At 50.1% G+C, this 27,637-nt stretch overlaps 11 protein-coding genes across 15 annotated transcripts; 5 read left to right on the top strand and 6 right to left on the bottom strand.

The window, feature by feature from the left end:
* Positions 1-1,010: 1,010 nt before the first annotated feature.
* On the bottom strand, positions 1,011-1,927 carry LOC9633424. Its single transcript, XM_002991708.2, has 4 exons — positions 1,736-1,927; positions 1,562-1,677; positions 1,323-1,510; positions 1,011-1,262 (listed from the first exon to the last, which is right to left on the bottom strand). The coding sequence occupies exons 1-4, from the start codon at positions 1,779-1,781 to the stop codon at positions 1,097-1,099; spliced, it is 516 nt and encodes a 171-aa protein (XP_002991754.1). The 5' UTR covers positions 1,782-1,927; the 3' UTR covers positions 1,011-1,096.
* A 408-nt stretch (positions 1,928-2,335) lies between these two features.
* On the bottom strand, positions 2,336-3,992 carry LOC9633423 (cytochrome P450 716B2). Its single transcript, XM_002991707.2, has 3 exons — positions 3,015-3,992; positions 2,780-2,967; positions 2,336-2,703 (listed from the first exon to the last, which is right to left on the bottom strand). Exons 1-3 carry the CDS (start codon positions 3,973-3,975, stop codon positions 2,404-2,406), a joined length of 1,449 nt encoding a protein of 482 aa, XP_002991753.2. The 5' UTR covers positions 3,976-3,992; the 3' UTR covers positions 2,336-2,403.
* Positions 3,993-4,137: 145 nt separating this feature from the next.
* On the top strand, positions 4,138-7,023 carry LOC112342917 (pentatricopeptide repeat-containing protein At3g09040, mitochondrial-like). Its single transcript, XM_024665536.1, has one exon. It carries the CDS (start codon positions 4,138-4,140, stop codon positions 7,000-7,002), a length of 2,865 nt encoding a protein of 954 aa, XP_024521304.1. The 3' UTR covers positions 7,003-7,023.
* Positions 6,742-11,825, bottom strand: LOC9633422 (diphthine--ammonia ligase). Of its 4 annotated transcripts, none has more exons than XM_024665547.1 (15): positions 10,111-10,489; positions 9,996-10,048; positions 9,886-9,930; positions 9,524-9,822; positions 9,395-9,466; positions 9,259-9,338; positions 8,944-9,202; positions 8,806-8,888; positions 8,671-8,743; positions 8,321-8,606; positions 7,934-8,265; positions 7,592-7,884; positions 7,260-7,533; positions 7,022-7,208; positions 6,742-6,839 (listed from the first exon to the last, which is right to left on the bottom strand). In XM_024665547.1, exons 4-14 carry the CDS (start codon positions 9,719-9,721, stop codon positions 7,026-7,028), a joined length of 2,133 nt encoding a protein of 710 aa, XP_024521315.1. In that variant the 5' UTR covers positions 9,722-9,822; positions 9,886-9,930; positions 9,996-10,048; positions 10,111-10,489; the 3' UTR covers positions 6,742-6,839; positions 7,022-7,025. The 4 variants fall into 4 exon arrangements, 3 of the variants coding, with proteins under 3 accessions (XP_024521315.1, XP_024521314.1, XP_024521313.1); XM_024665546.1 differs by lacking the exon at positions 6,742-6,839 and adding an exon at positions 6,893-6,946; XM_024665545.1 differs by lacking the exon at positions 6,742-6,839 and having other exon boundaries at positions 6,980-7,208.
* Positions 11,826-11,912: 87 nt separating this feature from the next.
* On the top strand, positions 11,913-13,832 carry LOC9644107 (serine/threonine-protein phosphatase PP1 isozyme 2). Of its 2 annotated transcripts, XM_024665548.1 has the most exons (4): positions 11,913-12,356; positions 12,785-13,015; positions 13,079-13,344; positions 13,418-13,832. In XM_024665548.1, the coding sequence occupies exons 1-4, from the start codon at positions 12,179-12,181 to the stop codon at positions 13,589-13,591; spliced, it is 849 nt and encodes a 282-aa protein (XP_024521316.1). In that variant the 5' UTR covers positions 11,913-12,178; the 3' UTR covers positions 13,592-13,832. The 2 variants fall into 2 exon arrangements, with proteins under 2 accessions (XP_024521316.1, XP_002991790.1); XM_002991744.2 differs by having other exon boundaries at positions 12,785-13,344.
* A 3,391-nt stretch (positions 13,833-17,223) lies between these two features.
* LOC9633421 (bidirectional sugar transporter SWEET15) lies at positions 17,224-18,790 on the top strand. The gene is made up of 6 exons (XM_002991743.2): positions 17,224-17,486; positions 17,554-17,590; positions 17,687-17,897; positions 17,948-18,106; positions 18,177-18,296; positions 18,351-18,790. Exons 1-6 carry the CDS (start codon positions 17,453-17,455, stop codon positions 18,600-18,602), a joined length of 813 nt encoding a protein of 270 aa, XP_002991789.2. The 5' UTR covers positions 17,224-17,452; the 3' UTR covers positions 18,603-18,790.
* A 90-nt stretch (positions 18,791-18,880) lies between these two features.
* LOC9633420 (chorion class B protein L11) lies at positions 18,881-19,717 on the bottom strand. Its single transcript, XM_002991704.2, has 2 exons — positions 19,517-19,717; positions 18,881-19,452 (listed from the first exon to the last, which is right to left on the bottom strand). The coding sequence occupies exon 2, from the start codon at positions 19,442-19,444 to the stop codon at positions 18,989-18,991; it is 456 nt and encodes a 151-aa protein (XP_002991750.1). The 5' UTR covers positions 19,445-19,452; positions 19,517-19,717; the 3' UTR covers positions 18,881-18,988.
* Positions 19,718-19,725: 8 nt separating this feature from the next.
* On the bottom strand, positions 19,726-20,405 carry LOC9633419 (60S ribosomal protein L35a-1). Its single transcript, XM_002991703.2, has 4 exons — positions 20,290-20,405; positions 20,199-20,234; positions 19,909-20,137; positions 19,726-19,841 (listed from the first exon to the last, which is right to left on the bottom strand). Exons 1-4 carry the CDS (start codon positions 20,310-20,312, stop codon positions 19,800-19,802), a joined length of 330 nt encoding a protein of 109 aa, XP_002991749.2. The 5' UTR covers positions 20,313-20,405; the 3' UTR covers positions 19,726-19,799.
* Positions 20,406-20,435: 30 nt separating this feature from the next.
* On the bottom strand, positions 20,436-22,178 carry LOC9644106 (caffeoylshikimate esterase). The gene is made up of 7 exons (XM_002991702.2): positions 21,960-22,178; positions 21,814-21,907; positions 21,575-21,754; positions 21,396-21,526; positions 21,107-21,244; positions 20,951-21,049; positions 20,436-20,781 (listed from the first exon to the last, which is right to left on the bottom strand). The coding sequence occupies exons 1-7, from the start codon at positions 21,993-21,995 to the stop codon at positions 20,458-20,460; spliced, it is 1,002 nt and encodes a 333-aa protein (XP_002991748.2). The 5' UTR covers positions 21,996-22,178; the 3' UTR covers positions 20,436-20,457.
* A 78-nt stretch (positions 22,179-22,256) lies between these two features.
* On the top strand, positions 22,257-23,891 carry LOC112342916 (pentatricopeptide repeat-containing protein At2g35030, mitochondrial-like). The gene has a single exon (XM_024665535.1). The coding sequence runs from the start codon at positions 22,257-22,259 to the stop codon at positions 23,889-23,891; it is 1,635 nt and encodes a 544-aa protein (XP_024521303.1).
* A 58-nt stretch (positions 23,892-23,949) lies between these two features.
* LOC9644105 (pentatricopeptide repeat-containing protein At4g02750) lies at positions 23,950-25,746 on the top strand. Its single transcript, XM_002991742.2, has one exon. It carries the CDS (start codon positions 23,950-23,952, stop codon positions 25,744-25,746), a length of 1,797 nt encoding a protein of 598 aa, XP_002991788.2.
* Positions 25,747-27,637: the final 1,891 nt, after the last annotated feature.

The following is a 27,637-nucleotide window of genomic DNA, read 5'->3' as shown; positions in this document are numbered from 1 at the left end:
AGAACAAGAGGTTTTGTGGAAGCGAGAAGCAGAGAAGCCCAATGGAGGATATGAGTCTATTTCCAGCGAAACAAAAAAGATGGAAAAGCTGGCTGCACTCCGGCAGGAAGGAAGGAGAAGTTTTCTGAGAAGGGTTGCGGCATTTGTTGTGGAGCTCGAGTGTCGAGGGTGTCACGATGCTGCAATGGCCTTGGCAAAGAAGAGATTCATGAAGGATGTTGACTTCGCACAAATCTATGGCGGGCTAAGGGAAATCGAGAGTGCGGATGCGCTTGTGTTGCTCTTGGGTCTGGACGAGAAGTTTCATAACACTGTGAAGAAAGTGAATAATCAGGGGCTGAGAGATGCGGTGATGGAAATGAAAAAAGCAGCAGGGCTGTTTGGCTTGAAGAAGGATGAAAAGGTGACGCAGCTGTTCTTGGAACTTTTGTCGCGAGCACTGGTATATAATAGTCACAACAAGGAACTGGCTGAAGTTGCAATTTGGTTGGGCAATGCGGAAATGGTGGAAAGTATAGTAAAGCGTGTGAGAAGCGGTGATTTTAAACTTTTGGAGAAAGAACCTTTGGAGAAAGAACTTTTGGAGTATGGCAGCTTGTATTGTAAGAAGACATGGGACGACATTGCTAGCTTGATTAAGATATCCAAGAGATGGGACGATGTGGCTAGAGACGGGTTGAAGAAGGTGATCAATGCTAAAATTTGCTACTATGAAGGGGTGAGCAGTAGCAATGATGTGGATGAAGATGAAGATGAGGAGGAAGACAAAAGAAAGAAACGCCGAAAGCTAAACCCAAGGGTTGAACGTGTTAAGTATGAGCAAAGTAAAGAAAGCTCAGGTTCCGATATCAACAGGCTGCGGAAGCTCTTGGTTGATTTGGATTGTCTCTAGAAATTGCGTTTGAGTCATATTTTTATTATTTATTACATATAAATAGCGGGAGGTAATGGCAGAGATATTGCAGAGTGGAGGCTGGCTCGAGGAGCATGAACCTGGAGCGATAGTTTTCCAAAAACAAGAAAACCTCAATCTTGACACGAAGACTTCTGTATATATAATATGTACACAGCTCAGCTCTATAAGAAACGTAAACTTTTAGAACACAAACGTAGAGTTGGAAGCGGATCTATGAGATTGATCGTCAGTCTTGAGTGCCTCCGTGACTTTAAACTGCGACTCATACTTGAACTGGGAGGCCCTGCCGACCACAGATTCCAGCACCGGTCGCTCATTAAGAAATGCCAGATCTGTTTTTGTCCACCTGCAAGACGAGGATACCAAAACATCCATCCAGTCAAGAGGAAACCTTTCATTGCGTTACCATGCGGCAGGAGCGGAGCCGACTAGAAGCTCCGAATGAACTTCGGCCTCCGCCTCGCGCCCGTTGAAAGTCTTGCTCTTGAGGACTTCCTTGTGCGGAGAAAGCTGAAGAATTCTGGCGCACTCGCTCGCCATATGATCATCATCCTGGCTCGAAAAGGTACTGCTCTTCTGGATCGTCTTCTTTGCCTGCTAGACAACAGCTTAGGAGTCACGAAACAACGAAAGCCAAACGCTTACGAGGTTCAGTGCTGGCACATTTGGAGTACTAGCTTGGGGAGAGCTCTGATCCGCCTTCTTGACACGCCAGTAGGAGTCAATTTCCTCTTTGGTGAGGGACAAGTTTCGCTCAAATCCTGTCCAAAACATCCCGGCTTCTGAGGACAAGGCGATATGGCAGTAAAAATCACTTACTTTTCTTGGTGCGAGGAGAGTTCCAGCCAGCCATGAGAGACCCCATCTCTGAGTTAGATCTCCACTAAGTCAGGAAGGAGCAGTGAAGTGGAATCCCAAAAAAAAACCCTGGCGATGGACAACAGAACCTCGCATTCGATATTTTCCGATGCACAGGATAAGCAAGTATGGCGAATATCCGGCGGCTAGTCGCATGCAGCAGCCGCACTCGTGTCAAGACCGGAATATCCTGCCTGCACTGTGACAATGCGGATTTTATATGCCGACCTTATCCGGGTCAAGAGCAACGAAAAGGACGCACATTTGGTGTGTTGGCTTAGCAGCGCTTCGCCACCTTGGAAAAAATCAAGCTTAAGAAGCTGTCAGCTCGAATGGGTCGTTCGGGGAGAATAAAAACTTCATGACACAGTCTCTCTCACTGTTTGTTTCCTTTGGGGGACAGCACCTAAAAATCAATGAAGGCTGGAGATTCGAGTGGCTACGTGCTAACTTTTCTTTCCATCCAGATTATTTCGCAAATGTCTCTTCGCTTTGAAAAGTCGTATTTACTGCTTTGCGGTGGTAAGAAAGAATGACGTCAATGAGCTGCCATGGCGGTGCTTACTTAGAATCCGCAATTTTTATTTGCTCATGAATCGTTTCAACACTTAATCCCTGTCCGACCCAGTCTAGATTGGATTGGAGGTTAGCTTGATGGGAAGGCCCTTGAGTGGTGCTGCCAGTGGAGCCATTTGCACGATCTCGTCCGGGTCACACAAGCTCCACTTGAACCTGGTGACAATGTGGTGCAAAAACACGCAGTCTTGGACCTTGGCAAGCTCGTAACCGGGGCACATCCGAGGCCCTCCACCGAATGGGATGTACGAGTAAGGAACCGGGCCCGTGCCGAGGAACCTGTCCGGCTTGAAGCTCTCGGCCTCAGGGAAGAACTTCTCTTTCTTGTTGCTCTGGTACATGGATCCAAACAGCTGTTTTGACATGGTTTGGCGCACAGATCGGGCGTGAGAAGAGGAGGATCTAGAAAGATAGAAATGAAGAACGAACCTGCCATCCTTGTGGAACTGTGTAGCCATCCATCTCAAAGTCCACAATAGCCCGGCGAATAACTCCAGTGGTGGGTGGCACGAAGCGCATGCCTTCTTGGACCACTCTCCAGGTATACTTCATGCGCCGGACATCAGCAATGGAAAGTGGCTCTCCAGCCTTCTTGGAAGCAGCAATTTCCAAGTGTTCTACAGAGAGAGTGTCAGTCCACGGAGGTCAATCAATGATAGTCAACCTTTACGGAGCTCGTCGTAGCAGGATGGATTCTCCGCGATGTATTTGATAGCTATGGCGAGGGAGCTGGAGCTCGTGTCGTGGCCTCCAAGAACCAGCATCACGATGTTTTGCTTGATCTCCTCGTCGGTCATGCCCCGCCCATCTTCGCCCTTGGCGACCAGCAGCACCGACAGGAGATCTTGCTGCGCGGACGCCTTCCCGCTCTGCAAATCCAGCCGCCGCTGCTCGATCATCCGGTCCAGCTTCGCCATGATCTCCCGGCGGCCAGCCATGGCCTTGGAGAACGCCGTTCCCGGGAAATCGATCGGGAGCTCGATCAAAGCGTGAAGGACGACACGGAAGGGTTCCAGGAGCTCCTGCTGCTCCTTCTCGTCGGCCAGGCTCAGGAAGAGATCATAGATGACAGCAAAGAGCGCCTCCTTGACGGACTGATACGCTTTGATCTCACCACCCGCGATCCAATTCTCCTCGACGTGCTTCTGGATCATAGCGTGCGTTCTTCCCACGTACCGCTGCAGCGCCTCGGGGCCCAGGAACGCGAGCAGGATGTGGCGGAAGCGCTTGGCCTCGTCGCCCTCCATGAAGAAGAGCGATCGCTCCCCGACGAGCTTCCTGATGGAGCTGGGCCAGGAGCCACGGACGAGCTTGTTGTGATTGGTGAAGATGAGCTTCAATCCATCGGGGGGATTCACCACCACCGTGGGCGATCCAAACAGATGGGTCTTGAAAACCGGGCCATACTTCCTCTCCCTCGACTCGAAAAACTCCCACGGCCTGTTGGTCTTCATGGAATGGAGAAAATGCAGCGTCTCTCCGACAAAGGGGAGTCCCAAACTCCCAGGAGGAAGGGGCTTGGCGTACCTCTTCTGGGTCATCCACCTCCATACCAAGATGGCCAAGAACACACCAGCCAGTGACACCAAAACTGGCGCTGGATCAAGCATGCTGAACGAATCCATCCCGTTTGAGCTCGAGTCGTCGAAGTGGGTTTAAGTATTGGCCCGAAAGCTGAGGTACTCACCATTCTCCTTGACTGCTGTAGTTGTTTCTAGTCCGCTCCCGCCAACTAGATGTAATTGGTTGACAAAGGGCTCTCACCTCTATCATCTTTTCAGCTCGCCATGCCGGTTCAAAGCCCAGCAGCGCCCTCGATCGAGATGTACCGCAGGATGGAGCGACTTGGGCTGCGACCCAATGCCTCGCTCGTCCTCGCCGCGCTCCGGGAATGCGGCAGGCTCAAGCATCTCCACACCGGCAGGGAAATCCACCGCTCACTTCAGTCCCAGTCCCACGATTCCGGTGTGGCTAGCAGCCTGGTGGAGATGTACGTGAGGTGTGGAAGCATGGCTGATGCTCGCTGCGTCTTCGAGGGAATGCTTGAGACGAGCACGGCCCTGTGGAATCTTATCATTGGCGGCTATGTCGACAGTGGCGAGGCCGAGGTTGCGCTAGAGATCTTCGCTCGAATGCTGCGAGGAGGAGAAGCTGGTGATCGAGCTCCAAAGGCGAATCATGTCACGTACCTTGCAGCTCTGAAGGCGTGCGTGAGGCTGGCCGAGGAAGAACAAGGCGCTCTCGTGACGGGCAAGACGGCGATCATAAAATCCCAGTCCCTGGCAAGAGGGAGGATAATTCACTCCCACGCTCGCAGCAGTGGTCTGGACACGCACAGCTTCGTGGCTAGCAGGCTTGTCTCGATGTACTCCAAGTGTGGAAGCATGAATGATGCTCGTCAAGTGTTTGAAAGCATGGTGGAACGTGACTCGGTGTCGTGGAACTGTATCATCTTGGGCTATGCCGAGTGTGGAGACGGAGAGCTGGCTCTAGAATTTTTCTCGCAAATGCTACAACAAAAACAAGGTGGTGAAAACTTGAAGACAACATCAGTCACGTACCTCGCAGCTCTCAAGGCCTGTGCGAGTTTAGCAAGCGGAGAAACCCCGCAGCTCGTCGATGGACAGCTCCTTAAGCCGAAAACCTTGGAGTCTGTTAAAAAAGTCCACTCGCAAGCCACAGCCGACGGCCATGCCTCGGAAGTTTTCGTTGCCACCAGCCTCGTTGATGTCTACTGCAAGTGTGGAAGCTTGCGTGAAGCTCGGCTTGTCTTCGACACTGTTCCCAATCCCACGCTAATCTCCTGGACAACCATCATTCTCGGCCATGCTGATAACCACGAAGGCGAGCTCGCGCTGGAGCTGTACGAGAGGATGCTAGAGCGCGGCTTCACTCCAAACTATGTCACGTATGTTGCTGCTCTCAAGGCCTGCTCGAGCTTGGCGGACAAAGAAGCTGCTGTTCCAGTCGAAGGCAAAGTGGTGAAGCTGGGAGCACTGGCAAAAGGCCGAGAGATCCACCGTCACGCTTGCCAAAGTTTTTGTGCGCAGCTACACATCTTTGTGGCCAACAGCTTGGTGGACATGTACGCCAAATGCGGAAGCCTGGAAGAGTCAAGGACAGTGTTTGAGAGCATTCCAAACAAGAGTGTGGTATCTTGGACGGGGATGATCCTTGGCTATGCTGAAAATGGAGATGGAAAGACGGGGCTGGAGCTCTACAAACGAATGCAAGAAGAAGGATGCGCGGCAGATGCTATAGCGGTGGTAGCGGCAGCAAAAGCGTGCTCGAGCATGGCAGCCAAGGAAGAAGCAAGAATGGTAGAAGGCAGGAGGATCAAATCGAAAAGTCTAGAGAAAGCAAAGGAGATTTACCTCCAAGCGAGAGAGCACGTCGAGTTGGACTCTTCCGTGGGTGCTAGCCTTGTTGATATGTTCGCCAAGTGTGGTAGCACCACTGACGCTCGAGAAGTGTTTGAGAGAATGCCGCGTCGAGAAGTAGCGTCGTGGAACTGCCTCATCATGGGCCACGCCGAGAGTGGCGAAGCCAAGATAGCTCTGGAGCAGTACCAGCGAATGATCGAGGACGATAGAGTAGTAGCCGATGGTGTGACTTACGTTGCAGCTCTCAAGGCCTGTGCGTGTCTCAACGGTGGAAAAGATGGCGATGACAGCCTTGAAGTTAAGTTGCAGGCCAGTAAAACCATCCATGCCCGAGCTGTTCGTGCTGGTTTCGAGCTCCACGCTCTGGTAGCGAATACTCTGATCGATACTTATGCCAAGGCCGGGAGTATGAGCGATTCCTGGAGAGTCTTCGAGAGTATGGAGAGTCAGAGCGCTGTATCTTGGACCGCCATAGTCTCGGGCTACGCACGCGCTGCCGACGGAAAACTGGCTCTCGAATCATATCGGCTGATGGTGGAAGAACTGGACGGGGTCAAGTTGGATGCTGCGAGTTTCATAGCTGCACTGAAGGCGTGTCGGGCGGAGGCGGCTGTAGAAAGCGGAAGAACAATCGAAGCCCAAGCTCGTGCTGCTGCTGCTTCATTGATACCGACCGTGGCGAATTGCTTGATCGACTTCTACGGCAAGTGTGGCAGTATGGTCGAGGCTCGCCAGGTTTTCGACTCGATGAACAGCAGTGACCGGCAATTGATAACTTGGAACTCGTTGATCGACGGATACAGCCGCCAGGGGGACTTCGATCGAGTGCTCGAACTTTTCGAAGAGATGCAAAGGCAGCTGTTCGAGCCAAACGATGTAACTTTCGTATCCATCCTTGCAGCTGCTAGTCACGCTGGCCTTGTTGATCGGGGCAAGGAGTGCTTCGAGTCCATGTCTTCCAGACATGGTATTGTTCCCGGCGTGAAGCATTACGCATGCATGGTGGACTTGCTAGGCCGCGCCAATCGACTGGACGAGGCACTAGAAACTGCGAGCAGCATGCCTTACACGTCCAACTCCGTTGTCTGGATGGCACTCTTGTCCGCCTGTCACAAATGGAAAAATGTGAGAATCGGACAAGTTGCGTTTGAATCTCTACTCAAAGTTGAAAGAAATCCTGTTGCTGCTTGTGTGCTAATGTCCAACCTGTATGCTGGTGTTGGAATGTGGGAGGAGAGTCGAGCGGTGAAAGAAATGAGAGTGACATAAATTAAAAGACAGTTCATACCCTTTTATGTGCATTGCAGGCTTCTAAGCGCAACAATGTCGAGAGTGAGCGACACCTTAAATTCGGTGTCGTGTCCCAGACCATGAACGGGAACCACTACCAATGCTGGGAAATGCGCTTCGAAGAAACTCCTCACCGCTGTTTCGTCAAAACGAGTTTTCTCTCCCACGAAGTAAACGCGAAACGCCTGCACGTGATCACCATCAATTCAGACAAAGAGCAAGCCAGAGAAACTTACCGAAATGTCCGACCATTGGAGATCTGCGTCTTTTAGAATGCTGGCGACTAGCTCCACCAGCCAGGAAAAATTGCTTGAAAGTGGCGATGACGATCTCACAGACACCAGTGCCCGGCAAATATGCCCCGGAATGGAGAAGCAGTCCGACGAGCAAATCCCCTCCGCAGGAGCTGGCAGTGCATGCACAAGCTTTTTCGTCATCCCAGAAGCCTCGACGTCACTGGCCTCGTTGCTGGACAAACAAGTAAGTAGAGGCTCGACTTCAACACTTGAGCTGCAAGCAACAAGTGAGAAAATGCGAAATAAGAGTAAGAGCAGAGGCAAAGTCTTACCCCTTTGGTAAACTAGAGACGAGGACGTAGAAGATGATCGGCAGCACAGCACCGTCGCCGAAGAACGTTGTACATTGGCTCTCCACCTCCTTCCTCTGCTGTTTGTTCAGGGAGAGGCTGCAGTAGACTGTGATGAAGATCGTTGATGCCGATCCGAAACTTTCTGCAACAGCTCGAGCGTTCTGTAGACACTGAAGCGTCTCTGCAGCAGGTCCGTCCGTCACCAAGGCCATGGTAGGAGGATCGAGTCCAATCTGACCTGCCATAAAAAGAATGTTTCCGTGCAAGGTGGCCTATGCAAAACCAAGCTGTGAACTAGAGAAAGGAGAAACAAGAGAGTACCTGGCTATAGGGGCCAATGCAGCTAGGTGCCCAGCAAGAGATGCTCTGGACATGCAGTACTTTCTTGGACGTGTTCCGCGCAGCAAACACCTCCACCATCACATCTCCCAATCCACAGGCGGCCAAAGGAACTTCTACTGTGGACCTCGAAGGAACGCCCCGTGGACAATCCGCTTCCGTGATGTGTTGAGAGTACATGCTGTTTATTTGGGCGAAGTCCTTCATGCTCTCGACGTAGAGATGTATATAGAGCACAGCGTCCCAGCCTAAGTCTTCTTTGGCTAGGAGCTCGAGTGTCAAGTACAGCAGCCGAGACAGATCTTCTCCAGCACCTATAAAGGAAACTACCATTTATGAAATCACATGTAGGCAATTCTGAAAGCGGACCTTTATGTGTTTTCGTTGCCAGCCAACAGCTGATAGTCACGTAATCCTCGGTCTTTGAGACACGGCACTCTCCAGTTGCTTCATCGTACGTCCATGACTGCTGCTTCTTTAAGCACTGACTTCGTTCAGCTTCATCGACTACCCAATACACCTTCCCGGTGTCTCTGTTATCTTCCAATCCCTTGTGTTCTACGTGGAACCGTTTGGGATGAAGGAATCCAACCTGGACGATGGAGCTTGTGGACACAAGGACAGTACTGGACTCATCCAAAACAATCCGGCCATTCTAGATTGGTGGAAAAAAAGAACAAAACAGTCAGTCAGTTGAGCGTGAGAAATACACTGCATACCTTGAAAAGCGGGCAATCGAGAGTAAGGCTTTCGTACTCGCCACCCTCACCACAGACATTGGCACCGAACTGTCTACAGGAAGAAGGAAGAAGAACATAGAAGCGTATGGATGTCAAGTGTGCAACTATACATACTCATGAAGCTGTGAAAGGACCGGAAACACAGCAGAGAGCTCCATCCCGAGGTGTTTTTGAGGTTGCAGACCCATAGAGGCTACCTGGCCACACAATGAAGTTATCAATACAACATTGCATTGAGAATGACAAGTTCACCTTTATCAAGATTGCCGAGATTCCACTGTCAACCATTTGCTGCAAAAGCTCAGTCTGGTCCTGCTTCCAGAGATAAGCAAGAGACACGAGCCCGAGTCGGGAACAGACGTTTTCCACTCGCAAACGCTGGTAGTCGGACGCAATGGCACCGGACGAGACCGCATCAACCGAAGGTATTCTGCTCTTCACATGTTTTAGCAGTACTTCCAGATCCTCGACTTCATCCCCGTTTGTTTCTGAATATTTGAGGTCAAAAGCTCTGAAACTCCAGACTTAGAAAATGCAACCACAAAATGCAATAAGAGCTTTACGTACTTGGGCTTTCCCTGTATTCGCTTTCGAAACAATGGCAGTCCCATGCATTGCGCATACGCCTCCACGATCTGATGACCAACCTGCACAATCACTGACAAGAGTGGACCAAAACGAAAAACCCAAGAACAAGGAGTACCGTTTGATACATGTAACTGTCCAGTTCATCGACGGAGTCACACTCGGGAAGTAGATTCGCCAGTGCAACAATCTAAGAAACCATTCAGCTCAAATCTCCAATCGAATCTAACAAACAAAGAAGAGGTACCTCGTGTCCAAAGTGAATGCAACGCATCATCGCATAGCAGCTATCCTTGCCTCCACTTACCAGCGCGACCACCTTCATGGCTGCTGCTGCTGCTGCTCCTCCCCCTGCAAGGTTAGGGCTCCTCCACAAAGGAAGAAAGCAATGGAGTATGAGACAAAATAGAGGCCCCTTGAATTTCCAACCAGATAAAAAGCACATTCCTTCGTCAATGAGTCAAGCTCCAGCAACAGCAGGCTGTGGAGTCAACTGGAGTTTCAAACCAGCGATTCCAAGCGGGCTCTTGCTGCTGCAAAGACGGCCTGGAAAAAGAACGATTCAATCCCAGGACTTACTTCCTATACTAGCAGCACGAAGCGACTTACTTGGTGATGAATGGGTCGGGACTAGACACCATGAAGTCGATCATCCTGAGAAGAAAAAGAGAACAGCGATGAGGACCTGGATTCGCAGAGAAGAAAATCGAAGAACTGACTCTTTGCAGGCCTTGGATGCCGGAGGAGCAGAATCGAGCAATTGAGATTCCTCCTGGAAATGCGCAAGAAATTTACAACGGACCAAGAACCAAAATATTCTAGCGGGCAAAATACCTGGAGCAATCGATTCTCCTCCTGGATCTTGTTGAGCTCCACGCGGATCCTATGCCTGCCTCGAACATCGGCGACGCCCGCTGCTAATCCAGGAGGTGTTCGCGGCTCCTGAGTCGAGGAAGCGAAATTTCCCTCCATCTCGTCCAGCGCACTCGCTGCTACCCCTGGATTACGCTCTACCTGCATTCTTGGGGGCGCAATCCTGGAGATCGATCATCAATCCCAGGAAGCGCTAGCGCGATCACCGTTTCCACTACGCCGCGCCCTAATGGGAGGAATCGTGATGTAACGCCCCACTATAGTGGATTCTTTAATGGTCAGCCAAATACCATTTTCTTAATGGGAAGAGAGGAGCGAATACACGAAAGATCAGGGTCTAGTCTCGCTCGCTGATCGCTGTCAAGTGCTCGTCAATTTCCTCCGTGGACATGATTTGGAACTTTGGATCGGTGGCTCGCACAATGCCAACCTGCGAGAAGGAGACAAAATTTACAATTGAGTTCTTTTGGAGCAAATCACGCTCTGATATACGCTACCTCGATCTCCGTGGCCTTGAAATCTTCCAAAAGAATGGATTGGAGAGCCGAGATCGCCGTCTAAGCAAGACCAGGAACAACGTTAAAACGACGCAGCGACGCGAGCGTCACTCTTACTTGAACAGTTTCGTCGTAGGAGAGTTGTGGATTATTCTTCATCTTCTTCTCCAGAATGTTGACAGCCTCCTGCTCTTTCAAACCCGCGCTAGTGGCCTGCGAGGCGATCGCCCACTCAATCGATTCATATACCTTTTAAAATCAAACACGGATCTTACTCTGTAGCCAACATAGTGACCAGCCGGGTCGCACTTGAAAAGCTGTGGGCCTTTCTCCTCGTCAATGGCGATGATCATTGCCGCTGATTCATCGAACAAAAACACTCATTGTCAATCAAAAACGACACAAGAGAAAAGAAAAAGAAGCGAGCTCGAGCTTACCGACACCCAGTGGGCGCATGTACGCGTGTTGTGTGTAAACTTGGGACTTGTCCGCAAGCCTGCAATGAACGAAAGCGTTGCTCTCGATCTAGCAAATCTAGCAAAGTTTTCTTTATGAGTCACCTTTTGGAGAGAAAGTCGACAGGAATCTCGTAGCCGTTCTTGTGACGGAACTCCGCGGCTTCGTTCCTCGCATGTTGTACCAGAGATCTCGCGTCAGCTATAGAAACGCGTCCGATAAGACGAAGAAAGCACTGCGTTTAATTTTTTTTTTTTTTTTTGCTTTGGTTACCTGTCATTCCAGTCGCAAGGAGACCAATGTAGGGCGTGATAGCATACAAATGCGTGACACTGCTTTGGTCTAGAAGTTTATCCTGAAACAACGCAAACGATGCTAAGTTTATAGAAGAAGAAAACCGGGACTACAAACCGGGACTTTCTTCTGTGTAACCACGCACACCGAGTCGGCTCCACGGACACCAATCGATGTGATGCCCGGGCTCTTGGCAGCCTTGAATGCATACTCTGCCAAGCAAGAACGAGCAGAAAATCACTGAGATTCATCCAGCACTCTAAGTAAGCTGAGCTGAGATTACTCACCGACTTGATAGAGGCGCCCCTCCGGCGAGAAGATCGTGATGTGGCGATCGTATCCAGCGCCACTGCCTCGGCTCATGGCTCCTGCCTCGATCGATCGATCACTCGATGTGATCCACAAACCCTACGAGCCGAGCTAGGTCAGAAAAACAATGGGGGCATATTCCGGCCAGGAGATGGTATATCGTACCGTGTACGGCATATTCTGGCAGGGGCATCCAGTTACGTTTGAGTGAAAGAAGGGGAAGGGCAAAAGCCTTTGTGGAGGGCAAATGGGAGCGGCTTTGGCGATGGCGACCGTGTAGATCCAGGGAAGAGCGCGCTGGCGATGGCGGTGGCGATGGCGCCGGCGGCACTTGCCTAGGAGGAGGCGCCTCCCTCATCGGCCGCAGAGATGCATGATTCTTTCGGTGGAGTTTGTTCGTCCCGGGAGCGGCTCTAGGTTAGTGGAGAGAAATCGGCATTCGCAGCGGGAGGCCCGGATCTCCTTAGCGGGGTATGGATCCGGCCGTCTTGGACGATATTATCACGCGCCTTCTCGACGTTCGCAATGGCCGCCCAGGGAAACAGGTCCAGTTGTCTGAGGCGGAGATCCGGCAGCTTTGCCTCACTGCCAAGGACATCTTCCTGTCGCAGCCCAATTTGCTGGAGCTCGAGGCGCCCATCAAGATCTGCGGTAAGCAATCGCATTCTTATACCCGATCCCAAATTTTTTTGTTGGCTTCCTTCCATTTTGGATTCTTGCTTGGGCTTGCGTGACTTCGTTGCTTCGTTGGTCTTTGGTCGGTTGGTTCGTTCCCTTTGTTCTCGTTCGAAGCTTTGCACAGCCATATTCTAAGCAGCACCATAGAAGCTATGGTTCAGTGTTTTTTTTTTTTTTTTTTTTTTTTTTCGATTTTTGGAAGTTGTGGTGGCCGTTCACAGGGCCCTCTTTGTTTTGACATAAGAGGCTCTGGGAATCCATACACATGCTCTAGGTAGAGGTGTAGGGTATGTGGCTTTTTTTTCTGGGATGGATTGTCCTTTCGCCTGACGCGTGTTGTGTCTTTGCTTTGGGAAAGGATCTCGCTGATTATGTTGTTCTTCCTTTTTTTTTTTTCCCAGGAGATATTCACGGCCAGTATTCAGATTTGCTCAGGCTTTTCGAGTATGGTGGCTTCCCCCCGGCCGCAAACTATCTCTTCTTGGGCGACTACGTGGACCGTGGGAAGCAGAGCCTGGAAACCATCTGCCTTCTCCTGGCCTATAAGATTAAGTATCCGGAGAACTTCTTCTTGTTGAGAGGGAACCATGAATGCGCCTCCATCAACCGGATATATGGTTTCTACGATGAGTGTAAGAGGAGATTCAATATCAGATTGTGGAAGACATTCACAGATTGCTTCAACTGTCTACCAGTATCAGCGCTGGTGGATGAGAAGATACTGTGCATGCACGGGGGCCTCTCCCCGGACATGAAGAGCTTGGACATGATCCGGAAGATCTCCCGGCCAACAGACGTCCCGGACACTGGGCTCTTATGTGATCTTCTCTGGGCGGACCCGGACAAGGACGTAACAGGCTGGGGTAGCAACGACCGTGGGGTGTCTTACACGTTTGGAGCGGACGTGGTAGGGGACTTTCTCCAAAAGCATGACTTGGATCTCGTGTGCCGAGCTCATCAGGTTCGTGTTCTTTTGGTTCTTGGCGGCTGAGAGTGCTTACTAATCTCCACTGGAAATGGAAATGACCTTGCAGGTAGTCGAGGACGGCTACGAGTTCTTTGCGAAGCGGCAGCTTGTAACAATATTCTCGGCCCCCAACTATTGCGGCGAATTTGACAACGCAGGAGCGATGATGAGCGTGGACGATACGCTCATGTGTTCTTTCCAGATCCTCAAGCCGGCGGACAAGAAGGGAGCAGGCAAGTGAAGAACACACAGCCACACAGCAAGAAAACAAGGAGAAAACCAAGAAAAAAAAGGAGTGAGAGAGGGAGAGAGAGAGAGAGACCACAACTACAAACATCTTCGACATCAACGACAGCTAGTCTTGTTCGCGAATTCGGTTCGGATCGGAGCTATGCGTAGCTTTATACAAACAACACCACAGTTGATTTTGCATAAAAAGCTGTTTTTGTTTTTTTAATTCGTGCTTTCGATGGTTTTCGTTAGTATCCGAACGGACGACCCTCAGAACTTGCTCTTTGCCAGAATGATTCCATCAAACTCAATCAGACTAATTGTGTTATTATAAACATGTTTATAATTTATAAACATAATAAAATTAGAGATGAATTGAGCAAAGGCAAATGATCCTGTAATGGTATAGAGTTCCCTTGATGAAACTATCATTTGAGTTCAATTGATAAACAAGCATTTGGACTTGTCCAAGGATCACTTTGGCTAAGAATTGTGGTGTGTTTTGTGAATCCCAACGTGACTTTATAACTGAAACAAGAGTTATAAATGTCTGAAATGAGGGATATAATAGACTGAGGGCCTGGGCACTTGGCCATCGGTATAAGCTTCCAAGAACCAGATTGTAAATGCATCCCCAGTCACCAATTTCACTTCCTACAAAATGCAAAATTGCCTCCAGCAGCCACCACAAACTCACAATCGTTGTATAGCAATAGGCTTGGCGCCAGGTACACAAAAGCGATGATGCCATCAGGGTCCAGCATCAGCTTTCCAATCACACGGCGCTTAAAAAAGGTGGTGCCAAACCTCCACAAGAAATGTTATTGTGCAAGTATTTATGCAAGGCTAAGGTAGAGTCTTGAGTGTAGCCTTTGGATCGCTGAACGACTTGAGCGGCCAGATGTTGTTGGAAATGGCAACAAAGTTCAATTCGCCAACCTGGCAACAGAGGCCCAACTTGATCAACTCGAGTTATACAAGTGCAGCAACAGGCGGTTGTCATGAGCGATCCTGGCAAGCCCACAAGTGACGACGACAACGTCGAACCTGGTGTTACCATTGCCGAAGATGAGATTGTAAACCCTAAAATATGCTACAGGCAGTAATGTAAACCTGTGGTTAAGGATTGGAGCTGTTTAAGAGAAAGAGGAGCCGTGATGCACCACTGCTCTGTGGTCTGCGTTGAGCTGGATTGCTGCGCGCCATGTTTTGGAGGCCAAGCGGCTGGGCATGCTGGGGGACAAATCATTGTATTTTTCTTTCCGGATAATGTAATTGGATTTCCCCTTAAAGTTTATTCTGGCTGCCGGCAAGAATATATCAATATTCTAGGGATATTCATCCTCTTTCTTTTTAAACCGCAAAAGATATATGCACCATTGGATTGGAGCCACGTTTAATTCTATCAAGAACAGAGAATATATCAATATTCTAGGGATATTCATCCTCTGTTTCTTAAGCTATAAATATACATACACCATTGGATTGGAGCCACGTTTAATTCTATCAAGAACAGAAGAAGATAGATTGATAGACAGATAGACGTGAAAAAAGAGAGAAAGCGAAAGAGAATTTCTCAATGGCCTAAACACCCACAAAGAGATTCTCGTTGTATGGCGTGCCTTGTGTAAATGGCAAACCATTCGTGCAACACATGGCATGCTCCCATTGGTCTAAAGCGAATATTCCTAATGATGAGTAGTCTTTTGCACCTGTTTCCATGTGTTAGGGTATATTCAAAGGGATCTAGTGGTTATGTATATGCATGGGTCCAATGGGATGCATATATGTCTCATGAATGGGTCATTGGACCCATTTAAAGTTTGCCAGAGGAAGTTCACCATTCGTTACTGGCACTCGGAATATTCCTGCCTTTTCAAATTTTTAAAGTGCCCCCCCTTTTCTCTCTATGTGTGTGTGTCTGTCTGCGGGTTCGTTGTATCTCTGTGTTTCTGCGCATGAGCATCTCTGCCCCCACCCCGCGGGGCTTTTGGGACGAGAGTGGAATTTGACACAGACCGAATGGACAGGAAGTGTGTCACTAAATCCTACACCGTAAAGAAGGCAAGCACACACATCTAGAGATAGGGCTTGAATGAGTATTTAAAGCATGCAAACTATTTGCCTAAACTCTGGATTTGGTTTATATGAGCCCTGGAAAAGGATGAAGTTTTGTAGAATCATAGCCAGTTTGACAAGTAAAGGGACAATTGAGTATGCTCACACAATTCATGGAAATATTAGTGCTTGGATGTGATGCAATACCTTCTAGTATATGTGCCCCTCCATTTCAAATCAATGAGCCACATGTATTAATACAATATAGGCTTTGAAACGTCGCGGACCCTCACTAGATATCCTATTGTCTTCGCAAAAAGCAGTTGCACTGTAAAATCCTCTCGAATGCAGAAAAAAATTCAAATCCCTGAATAAGAAACTGGCATTACAAACAGAATGCCTCACCTATAGTTCATGACTATCGTAGCTTCCACTACTAAACAAACCATTTGAATTGTAACTTGAGAGAATGCTGCCTTCCTCTTCACTCAGCCCCAAATAGAGTTCTATTTGGGGCTGAGTGAAGAGGAAGGCAGCATTCTCTCAAGTTACAATCCCATAGAAATACTTATTGTCAATTCCGTGGACTGAGTCAAAGTCGAAAGCACATGCTAAAAAATTCAAACTGACACTAACCCAAGTCAAAGGAATGGGGATGAATGTGATGGCAGCCACAAATGCCATCCCATGCCATAGCCATGTCACATTGATATCCCCATGGAGTGTTGATTTGGACACATGGCCCCACGTTCATATGGTCGCGTGATGCGCCACGTGTCGCGCGACCAGGGCATGCCGCCACATGGTATACAAATTCCGTGTCATACTTTGCCGCTGCTTGATGAATCGCCTGAGGTACCATTTACCAAGGTTGCTGCTGTTGCTGTTGGTCGTAAGATTGCCGGGACTGGACTGCTGCTGTGGCCAAGGATGTTTGGGAATTGCTGGGCCATGATGGCTGTTGCTGCGAAGACGACCAAGATGGTTGAGGCTGATTCGGATAGTTCCATGGAGGTGAAGCTTGTGAGAATTATTGTCTACAGATCTTGGTAATGCAGCCATATGCAGCCACTCACTAAAGTGGACCGAACTCTGCTGGTTCATTCTATAAAGGGCGATTCTAGTTTTTCTTTCGTCCGCACTCCTCAGTGATTCGAGCAAAGATTGGTAGCGAGTGTCGGAGTGCTGGATATGAGGAAGAGTTAGTTTGATCTCTTTTGGCAGTGCCGTGTTCGCGAGTGAGAGACACACACATACTCTCACACTCACAAGAAAAGAGAGAAAAGTTTGTCTAACGCCCAGCTTCTCGACCCCGCCTTTTCCTGCGTTGCGTTTGGGATCCATCACCTTAGTTGCTCTTGTCGTTTAAAGAGTTACCACCTTGGATGGAAGTAATGTGGAAGTGAAGCAGTGTTAATTACTCCCAGAGGCTCGCACTCGCGCGGTTAAATAACACTCCTTTGTTTTGTTGAGCAACTGCTAGCTTGGACGCTTGCGTGAGTGTTGTTGTCACCTTGAACACACACTTTTCTTCTTCTTCTCTCTCTCTCAAATCCTCTAGAACAAGTTCTTTTCTCTCTTTGCTTCTTAGCCAGAGTTTCATGTCATTGACAAAAGGAAGAGGAAGAGGAGGAGCAGCACATTTGCTTGCTCTCCAAGCACTAAGATTTCATTCCAAGATCGCTCTTCTGGTACCGGTTGAGCGGGTCAATTAAAGTTTATGATCATTGGAAAGCTCCTGGAGCTGGAGGGGACATCTTTTGAGTAGAGAGTGAGGATCCTTGGAAGAAGAAGAAACTCTCACTCCACCGCCATGGCCGACGTCGCGGTCATCATCGGCATAATTGGTTAGTCGATGCAAACGCCTTCAATGCCGCTAAAGTTTGCTTGGAAAATCTCTATTCTCTTTGCCAGGAAACATTACCTCGATCATGGCGTACGCATCGCCAGTGTAAGTGAATGCTCTGATTCTTCCAGTGGACTTGAGACTCTGAATCCATTGCTCCATATCCTCATCTTCTTATCCTGACCACTTTCATTCCTCCAGGCCTACATTCTGGTACATCTTCAAGAAGAAATCCACCGAGTGCTTCTCGGCTCTCCCTTACGTTTGCACGCTCCTGACGGTGCTCTTGGGCCTCTACTATGGTTGCATCCGCCCAAACGGCATGCTTATCATCACCATCAACATCGTTGGCATCACCTTCGAGGCCACCTACCTCGCCATCTTCATCACGTACGCTACCAAGTTTAGCCGGGTGAGATCTATCTCTCATTCTATCTATCCCGTAAATTTTCTTGAATCCAGATCAAGACGGTGAAGCTAGTGTTGCTCGATCTGGCGGTGTTTGGCGTGGCGGTGCTTCTCACTATGCTCCTCTCGCATGGCAAGCTCCGGGTGATGCTGGTGGGATCGATGTGTTCCGCCGTGGCCATCTCAATGTACGCTGCTCCACTCTCAGTCATGGTAAGCCCAAGATGAAAGAACCAAAGATCTTGGACTAGTACATGATGTGACCTTTCTTTGTTCTTGCCAGAGAATGGTGATTCGCACCAAGAATGTGGAGTTTATGCCCATCACGCTCTCGGCCTTTCTCGCCGTCAATGCTTCGCTCTGGTCGGCCTATTCCTTCTTCTCTCGCGACATCTTCATCGGGGTAATCTCATCGCCTCTCTTGCTTCTTGTCCGCTAAGTTTTGGCATGAATGTAGATTCCTAGCGCGCTTGGATCGCTCCTCGCCATCGCCCAGGTCTTGCTCTATCTCTTCTACAGAAACGCGAGCAAGAAGAAGAAGGCGGCGGCAGCGACGGATGCCACCGACGATCTGGAGATGCAAAAGATCGAGGCCCTCAGCAACATCCCGAGAGCTTGCACTGTAAGCAACACCACCACCACCATGGAATCAAGACTGGCTGACGAGAAGCCAATCAAAAACATGGACGATCAATCCTCTCCAGCTTGATCCCCTGGCTTTTACCCAAGAAGAAACGAACAGGAATTCTACCAATCAGTCAGTTCGCTTAAGAAAGGTGGTGGGTTTGACAGTGTCAGCGAAATCTCCCAGCTTTTAATCTGGATTCAAAGCTACTTATATTTAGAATCGAAGGAAAATGTGTTCCTCCCGGGAACATGCATGTTTTACACCTGTATTCCACGCAACTCGCCGCCATTGGAAATAAACCACGAGGAGCAACGCTCGAGGAAAAACAAACCATACCTTTCCATCTATGCGAGCTTGCCTCGTTTAAAGCTTTGGAAGTTTATTCTTACTTAGATCAACACAGCCTTTGTTTCCTGGCTCGTCTCGGCTAAAACGAAACCACAGGCCCCGCAAACTTAATAGGCCGATTACCCTCGGCTGGACGATACTTCTTCCCGCAAAGCTGGGACTGGAGCTGGAGCTGGAGCAACGAGCCTAGATGACGACACCACGAACTTCTTGTCGCCGATCTCGTTGGGTTCTACCGCTATCGCCGGACCGGGGAAAGCTCCAGGGAGGCCAGGAGGGGGTGGCTGGAGTCGAGGAAGCGACGGAGGAGCACCGGATCTTCCAGTCCCATAACCAGGCCTACTTCCTCCATAGCCTCCATAGCCACCACCGCTGCCGTATCCTCCGCCATAGCCGGGCCCTCCCATCCCGGCTCCAGCTCCATACCCGGGGCCGTAGCCATAACCCGGCCTCCGAAACATGAGCTCACGGCGGCCACCGCGCGGCTTGGAGCCTATGTCGTTCCCAAACGCTTGGACGAGCAGCAACGAGAGCAGCATCAAGAGCAGAGCCAGTGTTCTTACGAGCAGTGTCATCGTCTCTCCTGAAAGAAAGGAGCAGCGAGCGTTTCAGTGAGTGACTCAAGTCAAGAAAGCCTGTGAACTCACCACTTTATATATTGCTCGCGACTGGGAGGTACTGTTTAGTAGATAGACACACCAAGCTTGCTTTTAGTGGATTGGTGCACTCACGCGCAAATTTTTTTCTGTAAGCGCTGCCGACCTGCCAGACCATGAAATTTGTGTTTCCGAGGGGTTGGAGACCTCTCCAGCGATTCCAAAAGAATACAAACATCCCAGAAACCACAACAAGAATCTAGGAACGAACGAACTTATCTTATCCGGGTTTGGGAAAAACAGCAATCCTTAGTTGGATAAGTCAAAAGCAAGCTTAGATCCGGCTGGGGTACATGAAAACCCGGACTCTTCCACCCTACGATTGCAATGTAAGAAACAAGTTCCACAAAAGAAACGCAGAAAAATCCCCGCGAGAAACTTACCAGAGACTTTGGAGGGAGATTCCTGCGGAACTTGGCGCGCACGACGCCGCTGGTCCCGTGAGGCCTCGTCACACGTCCCCACATGCATCGGTAGAGCGAGCCATTCTTCTTGGTCTTGGCCTTGTAGATGTAGGCGAGCCTCTTGCCTTGGTACCACGCCACTTCCTCCTTGGTGTTCACTCCCTGGATCTGGAGGAGCGAGGTGTTGGGATACTGGTTCGACTTGGATCTAGCAACAGAGAAAGCACCGTGAATTCCAGCCGCGAATGCGCGACAACCAAAACACTCACCGCTTGTATCCCAGAATCGTCGCCGGAACGTAAAGCCTGAAAGATCCAAATCAATCCACACAGCCGCAGCTAAAGATCGCAAGCATCGCACCTGATCGGCTCGCCCTTGCCCATCGTCGCCGCCTCGCAAAACACTGAAGAACCCTAAACCTGAACACCAAAATGCTGACCTAGATCCAACGGCGACAAGCAATCTAGATTAGGGCGGCAGAGTTTTATGAAGGTCCGGCGTTCGAATATAGTCAAGTGGAGTTTTCTCTTAATTGAAAGAATGGTTATTATTACAAACACCATTGGACGCGGTCAACTTGTGGTCGTCGATGACCATCTTGAGGTCGGATTGCTGCAAGGTCTTGGCGGTCAGCGCCCCGGCCGGGCTGCGAAGATTCAACCACGCCACGATGTCCGCGAAGACGCGCTCGATGTTCTCGTCGGATTCACCCACGGTGAGGCCATGCCACATCTCCGGGTAGAGATTGAGCGTCTTGTCAGTGCTCCGCGCGCGCTTGTGTAGCTCCACGCTACACGCGGGGTCCGTGACTGTGTCTTCTTCCCCATGAACGACGAGGAATGGAAATGTGACCTGCGTGAAACAGACACGCAGCCAAACCACGGCGTCAGCTCGCTAGTCCATCAATTCGCAATCCAGCGCTAGTCCATCAATTCCAAACAGTTTCCATCAATCTGCTACTCCAGCATACAGGGAAAGCAATCCAAGTCGAGGAGAGTGAAGCGCAGTTATGCGTACGTACCTCGTCCAATCTCTGTTCCAGGTCTGTGCTCGCTACCATCATCTGTAGCGCCGTCTGGACCCGCGGCTTGTCTTGGTATACGTACGGATTTGCTCTTATCTGTTCATGATCGTGTTTTAGTTGTGAGAGAAAAAGGATCACCCATCGATATCATACCTCGTCTCTCTTGATGGGGTCCTTGAAGGCGTGGTCAATGATGTTTTTGCTGGGAACGATCTTCCACGACTTGATCAGTGGAGACAGTCGCGTGAGGATGCTCACGATCACTGGGTGTGGCTTGAGTTTCTCGGAGATCTGTGACAAAAACAAAGCACAAGAAACGAATACCAAAAAGTCAGCAAGAAACGAGGAACAGTTCGCGAGAAATCGTTGCCGAAGAAACAGGAACGATAAAGAAACAGTGAAACGATTCGAGCGGAGCGATGGAGAGAGGGGAAGAGTTGACCTTGCACATCGGAGCGACAAGAACGGCTCCGTTCCAATCCATTGGCTCCTTCCTGTGGATCAAGAGCGCCACTGCTCCACCCATGGATTCGCCATACAGAAACCTCGCCTTGTTCTTGTAATCGGGCATCTCTACATGCGTCCGATCATGAGAAATCGATCCAAGAGCGTTCTAGTTACCTCGAATGGATCGAAAGTAGGAGCTGCAATCGTCCACCACGTCCGAGAATCTCTCCACAAGGCACACAGCTCCCTCCGATTTGCCGTGGCCTTCATAGTCGATCCCAAAGACCGCGTAGCCTGCCTGTGCCAATCTCGTCCCCGTGCCTCGCATGAAGATGCTACACTCGACTCCATAGCCTAGCCACGATTCACTCCACTCAGGAAAAAGAAATCAAAAGATTTAAGAACGGACTCACCATGGCAGAGGAAAACGAGAGCTTTCACTTCCTGGTTGGCAGGAAGCCAGCTACAAGTGAAGAGCTTCACCCCTCTCGCGCTCTTGATGTATCCCTGCCAAACCACAAGAATTAGGGGTCGCCCCAGAAAAATCCCATGCTTGTACCGATTGGAATGCAAAGCTGCCGCTCGCTACTGCCATGATCGATCGATCTACCTATAGATCGCCTCGACAATTTTCCGCCCTGTTCTTCGATCAAAGCGCGATTTTGGGTGGGCGAGGCGAAACAGGGGACACCATGCGCGTGGTGAGCAGCAAAAAAAAAATCTAAACAAAAAAGAAAGCCGACGACCGCGACCGATGCGCTCGATCCCGGCGGGGCAAAGAAGAAGAAGAAGAACCCAAATTCAAAGAGAATATTCCCGGGGCGGTTTCTAGGGTTTGAATGGTTCAATCCATGGAATGGTCGTTAGGAAGCTGCTGAGCGTGGAGGAATGGGCGGGTCTCGTTCGATCTTGCAAGAGCGTCTCGCAGCTCCGGAGCGTCCACGCTCTCATCACCGCTCGCCACACTCTCTTCAAGGGGAACGCCGGGATCTATCTTTCCAATGTGCTCATCCAGATGTATGGCCGCTACGGCAGCATCGACGACGCGATCCAGGTGTTCGACTCCATCGCCCTCAAGAACAGCTACTCGTGGACGATGATGCTCGCCGCTTGCGTCCACAACCAGCGCTTCGTGGAGGCGACGCTCATCTTCCGGAAAATGCCCGACCCGGACATTGTCTCGGGGGCGGTGATGATCGGGGTCTTCTCGCGCCGGGGAATGGCCGACGAGGCCAAACGCACATTCGATCGAGTGCCCAAGAACGTCGTGTCGTGGAACACTCTCGTCGCGGTGTATGCCCAGAAACGGCATCTGGAGGAGATGGAGATCCTGGCGGAGAGAATGCCGATGCACGACGCGGTCACCTGGGCCACCATGATCGCCGCCTACAACCAGCTCGGCCTCGCAGCCACTGCCAAGGCGATGTTTGACTCAGTTCCCGAGAGAAGCCCACAGTCTTGGACGAGCATGCTCGTCTCCATCGCACAATCCGGCGATCTCGACCAGGCCAAAACCATGTTTGACGAGATGCCGGGCCGAGACGTGGTGGCGTGGACCGCGCTCCTCGCCGCCTCCGCCCACGCCGCTCACCTCCGCCACGCAAAAGCCCTGTTTGATCGAATACCCATGCGCGACATGGCCGTGTGGGCCGCCATGCTCGTGTCGTACGGCCGGCACGGGCTGGTCAACGCTGCCCGCGACCTCTTCCTGGAGATGCCGTCGCAGGACGAGTACACGGTCAACGCGATGCTCGCGGCATATGCCCAGAACGGGCAGGTGCCGCAGGCGAAGGCCATGTTTGACTGCGGCATGCCGCGGCGCGACGTGGTAGCGTGGAATGCGCTCTTTGCCGCGTATGCCCAGGCAAGGGATACACGTGGCGCGCTCTCCATGTTCCAGCGCATGCCCATGTGGGACGTGCTTACGTGGAATACCATGCTGGCAGCTCATGCCCGCGAAGGGGATGTGGGCGTCGTCGGCGGCTTTTTTGCGGGGATGCCCGCGCAGGACATTCTGGCGTGGAATACCCTCCTGGGGGCGTACGGAGATAGCGGCCATTTCTCCCTCGCCCTCCAGGCCTTCCAGCTCATGGCGCACCACGGTGTACGGCCCGACGACGTGACGTTCCTGTGCTTGCTGCTCGGCTGCAACCACGGCGGTACCGTGGCTACCGCGCGGTGCCTGTTCCTGGACATGGTTCGCGACCACGGCATACCGCCCATTAAGCTTCACTACAGCTGCTTGGTGGATGCATTGGGACGATCTGGGCACTTGGAAGACGCGGAGGAGCTGATTGCGAGCATGCCCTTCATGCCGGATGATGTGGACTGGCACTGCTTGCTCGCGGCTTGCAAAATTCACAGCGACCGCGAGAGGGCGACTCGAGCAGCGCGTCATGCCGTTGAAATCGGGGAAAGCGATCCCGCGCATTACGTGCTCTTCGCGAGTATGCTCCGGACGAAGCAGCACGTTACTCTTGATTGCGATTGAGAGCGACCAAAACTCTGCGGAAATGGATCGCTAGGCTTATGGCGGAAGAGAGGAGTCGATGCAACAAGCCGAGGTCTCGGTGTTCGCGAGCTTAGTGAAATCCTGCGGCAACTTCAAGGATCTAAAGCAGGGAAGACACATCCACTCCCAGATCTTGCAATGGCCGTATTGCCAGAAGAACGTTTTTCTATCAAATCTTCTGGTGGAGATGTACGGCAAGTGCGGGAGCATCAAGGACGCGCAAGTGGTGTTCGATGGCACAGCTCCACGCAACGAATTCTCGTGGACTATCATGATCACCGCATATGCCCAGAATGGGTATCTATCAGAATCACGCAGAGTGTTCGACTTGATGCCCGCCGCAAATGTTGTCTCGGCCACCGCAATGATCACTGCCTACAATCAGTACGCCTATCTCCGAGAGGCAAGAGAGATTTTCGATGCGATGCCTACGAAGAATCTCGTTACTGGGAACGCAATGTTGGCGGCATATGCCCAGTGTGGGGATCACAAAGGCGCTAGGGAGTTTTTTCATGGGATGCCAATTCGGGACGTGATCTCGTGGACGTCGCTCGTTGCCATGTACGCGGAGGAAGGCAGCGAGGAGGAATCGAAGCATGTTTTCGATCGGATGCCGCAGTGGAATGTGGTGACGATGAATGCGATCATCCAAGCCTATGCAGAGAGTGGCCGGATTGCCGATGCAGGCAAGCTCTTTCACGAGATGCCGGAGCGCAACGTTGTCTCCTGGACAGCCATGGTCACCTCGTATGCCCAGGATGGCTATCTGGAAGACGCTAAGGCTATTTTTGCGAAGATTCCCCAGTGGAGCTCCATCACTTGGAATGGGATGATCGCGGGATATGCCCATAAGGGGTATCTACAGAATGCAAAGGGATACTTTGACGAGATGCCCGAGCAGGATCAAGTTTCGTGGACAACAATGGCGGCTGCTTATGGCGATTGTGGGCTTGTCAACAGCGCCAAGAGCGTGTTTGATTCTATGCCTCTTCACAACGTTGTTGCGTGGAGCACCATGGTGGAGGCGTATGCCCACAATGGCTGCTTGGATCAAGCAGGCAGCGTCTTTGTAAGAATGCCGAAGAGAAACCTTGTGTCATGGAATTTGATGATCGTATACGCGCAAAAGAAGCACTTGGAGGAAGCAAAATCGCTGTTTGAGGCTATGCCGCAGAGGAACGTTGTGTCGTGGACGGCTCTGCTCGATATACATGCGCAAAACGGGCATCTGGTGCTTGTAAAAGAGATTTTTGATCGGATGCCGCAGTGGGATGTTGTCGCATGGACCGCTCTCGCAGGAGCCTATGCTGTTAGCGGGAGCGTCGATCGAGCAAAAGAACTCTTTGAGAGAATGCCTGGACAGAGCTTGGTCACCTGGTCGTGTATGATAGCATCCTATGCCCAAAATGGGCATTGCAACGAGGCTCTGGAGCTCTACCATTTGATGAACCTGGGAGGAATTCCTGTTGACGATGTGGCCTTCATCGGGATTCTCGGCGCTTGCAGCCATGGCGGCCTCGTCGAGATTGGAAAGCACCACTTTGTGTCGATGTGCACGGATCACTGGATTGCGCCGCTGGTGGACCACTACTGCTGCATTGTGGACGCGTTTGGGAGGAGCGGCCGCGTGAGAGAGGCCCAGGAGCTCCTCGAGAGCATGCCCTTTCTTCCCGACGGTGTGGCGTGGACGATCGTGCTGGGTGCGTGTAGAATGCACGGGGATGTCGAGAGAGGGGAGTATGCTGCCGATCAGATTGTCAAGCTCCAGCCCGCGAGATCTTCGTGCTACCAGCTGCTATCAAACGCTTACAAGCAAAGATCCAGCAAGAGGTAGGAGAAGAGCCGATGGAAAACCTAGATTCTTTTCTAGAGAATATGCTAATAGAAGATTCTTTTTTCAGGAGAGAATATGCTAGATTCTTTCTAGTATCATTTCTTAATGGTAAAAGGAGTCGTGCTAGAGTCTTTGTTCTCGTCATGGTGCTGTTTAGATACTATTTGCTAGAGTTAGAGTGTTAGCTTTTATAGTTTATTTATTTCTTGGCATGGAGACTCTTTATCAAAGCTTAGATTGTAAGTCTTCTTTAGAGATTTAATCATTTCTTCTGAGGGGAAAGAAAATGAAAGTACCATTGCATTGCTTCCCCCCACAACCCCCCCCCCCCCCTCCCTATGGAACACACTTTGGGCTTTCACCCCAAGCATCCCTTAGTACCAGGAGTTAGTTTCTGGGACAAATTTGAAACTTACTAAATATGGAATGTCCCTAGATTGTGAATTTGGATACGGGATGAACACCATTGTGTTCAGGCTAATCTCTACATTCTGTAGATATGCCAAATGAGCAAATCTGGACACTTTCCATAAATAGCATTTAGGACAAAAAATGAGACTAACACAAAGGGCATGATAGCGAGGGTGTTTGGCAAACACGGTAAGCTATCATGTAGCGATATTGAGGGACCAATCTCAATACGTGAGGGTTCTTGTCAAACCAGTGCAAGACAAAGCAAAAAAGAACTAACAAGCCGAGCCGAGTATGCTTAGCTAAATAGACACTTAGGAATTCTTTCCTTATGCTCATCCGGCCAAGTACAAATGCAAAGTTCAGTTTACTAACACTTGAACAAGAGGGACTAATAAAGGGTCCAGCAATACCAACCTCCTGCCATCGTGGTAGTAAAGTAAGAGTGTCCGTAAGGACTAGTCAACAGGTAATTTTCGATACCCAAAGTCATATATGCGACACTCTCCCCCCCTAGGGAAGATCGACGTCCTCATCGATACATATTCGAGTCTAGAATACCGCCAAGGAAACAACTCTAGAAAAAGTTCACGGTACTCACACTATATGAAAAATGCACCAACTTAAATGACTTAGGGGGCAACCTCTTTGTCTAACGCAGATGTGCTACCAGCTCAGACACCTTCCAGCCATCGCCGACAAGGAAATGACCAACGAAGTTAGCCACCCTTGCTGCTCTAGGTGTCACCCAGCTATAAAAGTGTGATACGCCCTGCCCGTAAGGACATAGAGAGAGAAGCCAGAGGCCCCAACCCTCCTGAGCAAAGAAACTAAACCCGTCGGTAAGGTTTAGATAGACTACTGTAAACAGGTAGTTAGAGTTGTTTACACGGTCATGCCCTTTTCAACGAAATAAGGAACATCGATAGAGAGGCGGGTTATGTGACCAGTCGATAGTAGCTACCCCATGACTAGAGATTTCAACATGCATACGAAGTGCCAAAGCCAGTCTGCCTATACTGGCCCAAACTTAAAGATCAATATGTGGACTATATCAAAGTCAGAGACAATGATATCTTAGAGACTTAACTATCAATGAATAAAGCTTAGATTAGAACACAAAAGTATTCCAAGTAAGTTATTATTTGATAAACTAGTATTACAGTATAGGAACCACCAAGATCACTATCATTGGAAAATATAGGATTCACCATCTAACAAAATTCAATAGCAAGTATATCATTAAGTAAACTCAATGAAAAAACTTAACTATCGAAGATTGTAGACAGTATGCTAAACAACTTACCAAAGATAGCTCAAAGATCACAAAGTATCCTTAACCGACAAGCACAATGCTCACGAATGTATCACCTGAAAGAAATAACATCCTAATCAATCAGGACTAACTAGAGCAATGATCAATAGAACAAAATGAATGTTGCAAAGAAAACAAACACTTAGTCATGCCAACCATCGCACC

Source organism: Selaginella moellendorffii, unplaced genomic scaffold (genome assembly GCF_000143415.4).
Source record: "Selaginella moellendorffii unplaced genomic scaffold, v1.0 SELMOscaffold_123, whole genome shotgun sequence".
Taxonomy (NCBI): Eukaryota; Viridiplantae; Streptophyta; class Lycopodiopsida; order Selaginellales; family Selaginellaceae; genus Selaginella; species Selaginella moellendorffii.
Note: the sequence above shows the minus strand (reverse complement) of the source record. Positions and strands in the feature narration are given on the sequence as shown.

Bases quoted from the DNA above. Each gene is read 5' to 3' on its own strand.
- LOC9644107 (XM_002991744.2), top strand. From the start codon at position 12,179: ATGGATCCGGCCGTCTTGGACGATATTATCACGCGCCTTCTCGACGTT. The intron at 12,357-12,784 runs GTAAGCAATCGC...TTTTTTTCCCAG, and splicing joins GGCGCCCATCAAGATCTGCG to GAGATATTCACGGCCAGTAT. The intron at 13,345-13,417 runs GTTCGTGTTCTT...ATGACCTTGCAG, and splicing joins TCGTGTGCCGAGCTCATCAG to GTAGTCGAGGACGGCTACGA.
- LOC9633422 (XM_024665547.1), bottom strand. From the start codon at position 9,721: ATGTGCTTTTTATCTGGTTGGAAATTCAAGGGGCCTCTATTTTGTCTC. The intron at 9,203-9,258 runs GTACGTAAAGCT...CTGGAGTTTCAG, and splicing joins CGAATACAGGGAAAGCCCAA to AGCTTTTGACCTCAAATATT. The intron at 8,607-8,670 runs GTATGCAGTGTA...CCACCAATCTAG, and splicing joins TCGATTGCCCGCTTTTCAAG to AATGGCCGGATTGTTTTGGA.
- LOC9644105 (XM_002991742.2), top strand. From the start codon at position 23,950: ATGCAACAAGCCGAGGTCTCGGTGTTCGCGAGCTTAGTGAAATCCTGC.
- LOC9644106 (XM_002991702.2), bottom strand. From the start codon at position 21,995: ATGGCAGTAGCGAGCGGCAGCTTTGCATTCCAATCG. The intron at 21,245-21,395 runs GTCAACTCTTCC...TTTTTGTCACAG, and splicing joins TTGTCGCTCCGATGTGCAAG to ATCTCCGAGAAACTCAAGCC. The intron at 20,782-20,950 runs GTACGTACGCAT...TGTTTCACGCAG, and splicing joins TGGAACAGAGATTGGACGAG to GTCACATTTCCATTCCTCGT.
- LOC112342916 (XM_024665535.1), top strand. From the start codon at position 22,257: ATGGTCGTTAGGAAGCTGCTGAGCGTGGAGGAATGGGCGGGTCTCGTT.
- LOC9633424 (XM_002991708.2), bottom strand. From the start codon at position 1,781: ATGGGGTCTCTCATGGCTGGCTGGAACTCTCCTCGCACCAAGAAAA. The intron at 1,678-1,735 runs GTAAGTGATTTT...TGTTTTGGACAG, and splicing joins CTCTCCTCGCACCAAGAAAA to GATTTGAGCGAAACTTGTCC. The intron at 1,511-1,561 runs GTAAGCGTTTGG...GTTGTCTAGCAG, and splicing joins ATGTGCCAGCACTGAACCTC to GCAAAGAAGACGATCCAGAA.
- LOC112342917 (XM_024665536.1), top strand. From the start codon at position 4,138: ATGCCGGTTCAAAGCCCAGCAGCGCCCTCGATCGAGATGTACCGCAGG.
- LOC9633420 (XM_002991704.2), bottom strand. From the start codon at position 19,444: ATGACACTGCTCGTAAGAACACTGGCTCTGCTCTTGATGCTGCTCTCG.
- LOC9633423 (XM_002991707.2), bottom strand. From the start codon at position 3,975: ATGGATTCGTTCAGCATGCTTGATCCAGCGCCAGTTTTGGTGTCACTG. The intron at 2,968-3,014 runs GTTGACTATCAT...CTCTCTCTGTAG, and splicing joins CTACGACGAGCTCCGTAAAG to AACACTTGGAAATTGCTGCT. The intron at 2,704-2,779 runs GTTCGTTCTTCA...ATGTCAAAACAG, and splicing joins CAGTTCCACAAGGATGGCAG to CTGTTTGGATCCATGTACCA.
- LOC9633421 (XM_002991743.2), top strand. From the start codon at position 17,453: ATGGCCGACGTCGCGGTCATCATCGGCATAATTG. The intron at 17,898-17,947 runs GTGAGATCTATC...TCTTGAATCCAG, and splicing joins ACGCTACCAAGTTTAGCCGG to ATCAAGACGGTGAAGCTAGT. The intron at 18,107-18,176 runs GTAAGCCCAAGA...TGTTCTTGCCAG, and splicing joins CTGCTCCACTCTCAGTCATG to AGAATGGTGATTCGCACCAA.
- LOC9633419 (XM_002991703.2), bottom strand. From the start codon at position 20,312: ATGGGCAAGGGCGAGCCGATCAG. The intron at 20,235-20,289 runs GTGCGATGCTTG...TGGATCTTTCAG, and splicing joins GGCAAGGGCGAGCCGATCAG to GCTTTACGTTCCGGCGACGA. The intron at 20,138-20,198 runs GTGAGTGTTTTG...CTCTGTTGCTAG, and splicing joins ACGATTCTGGGATACAAGCG to ATCCAAGTCGAACCAGTATC.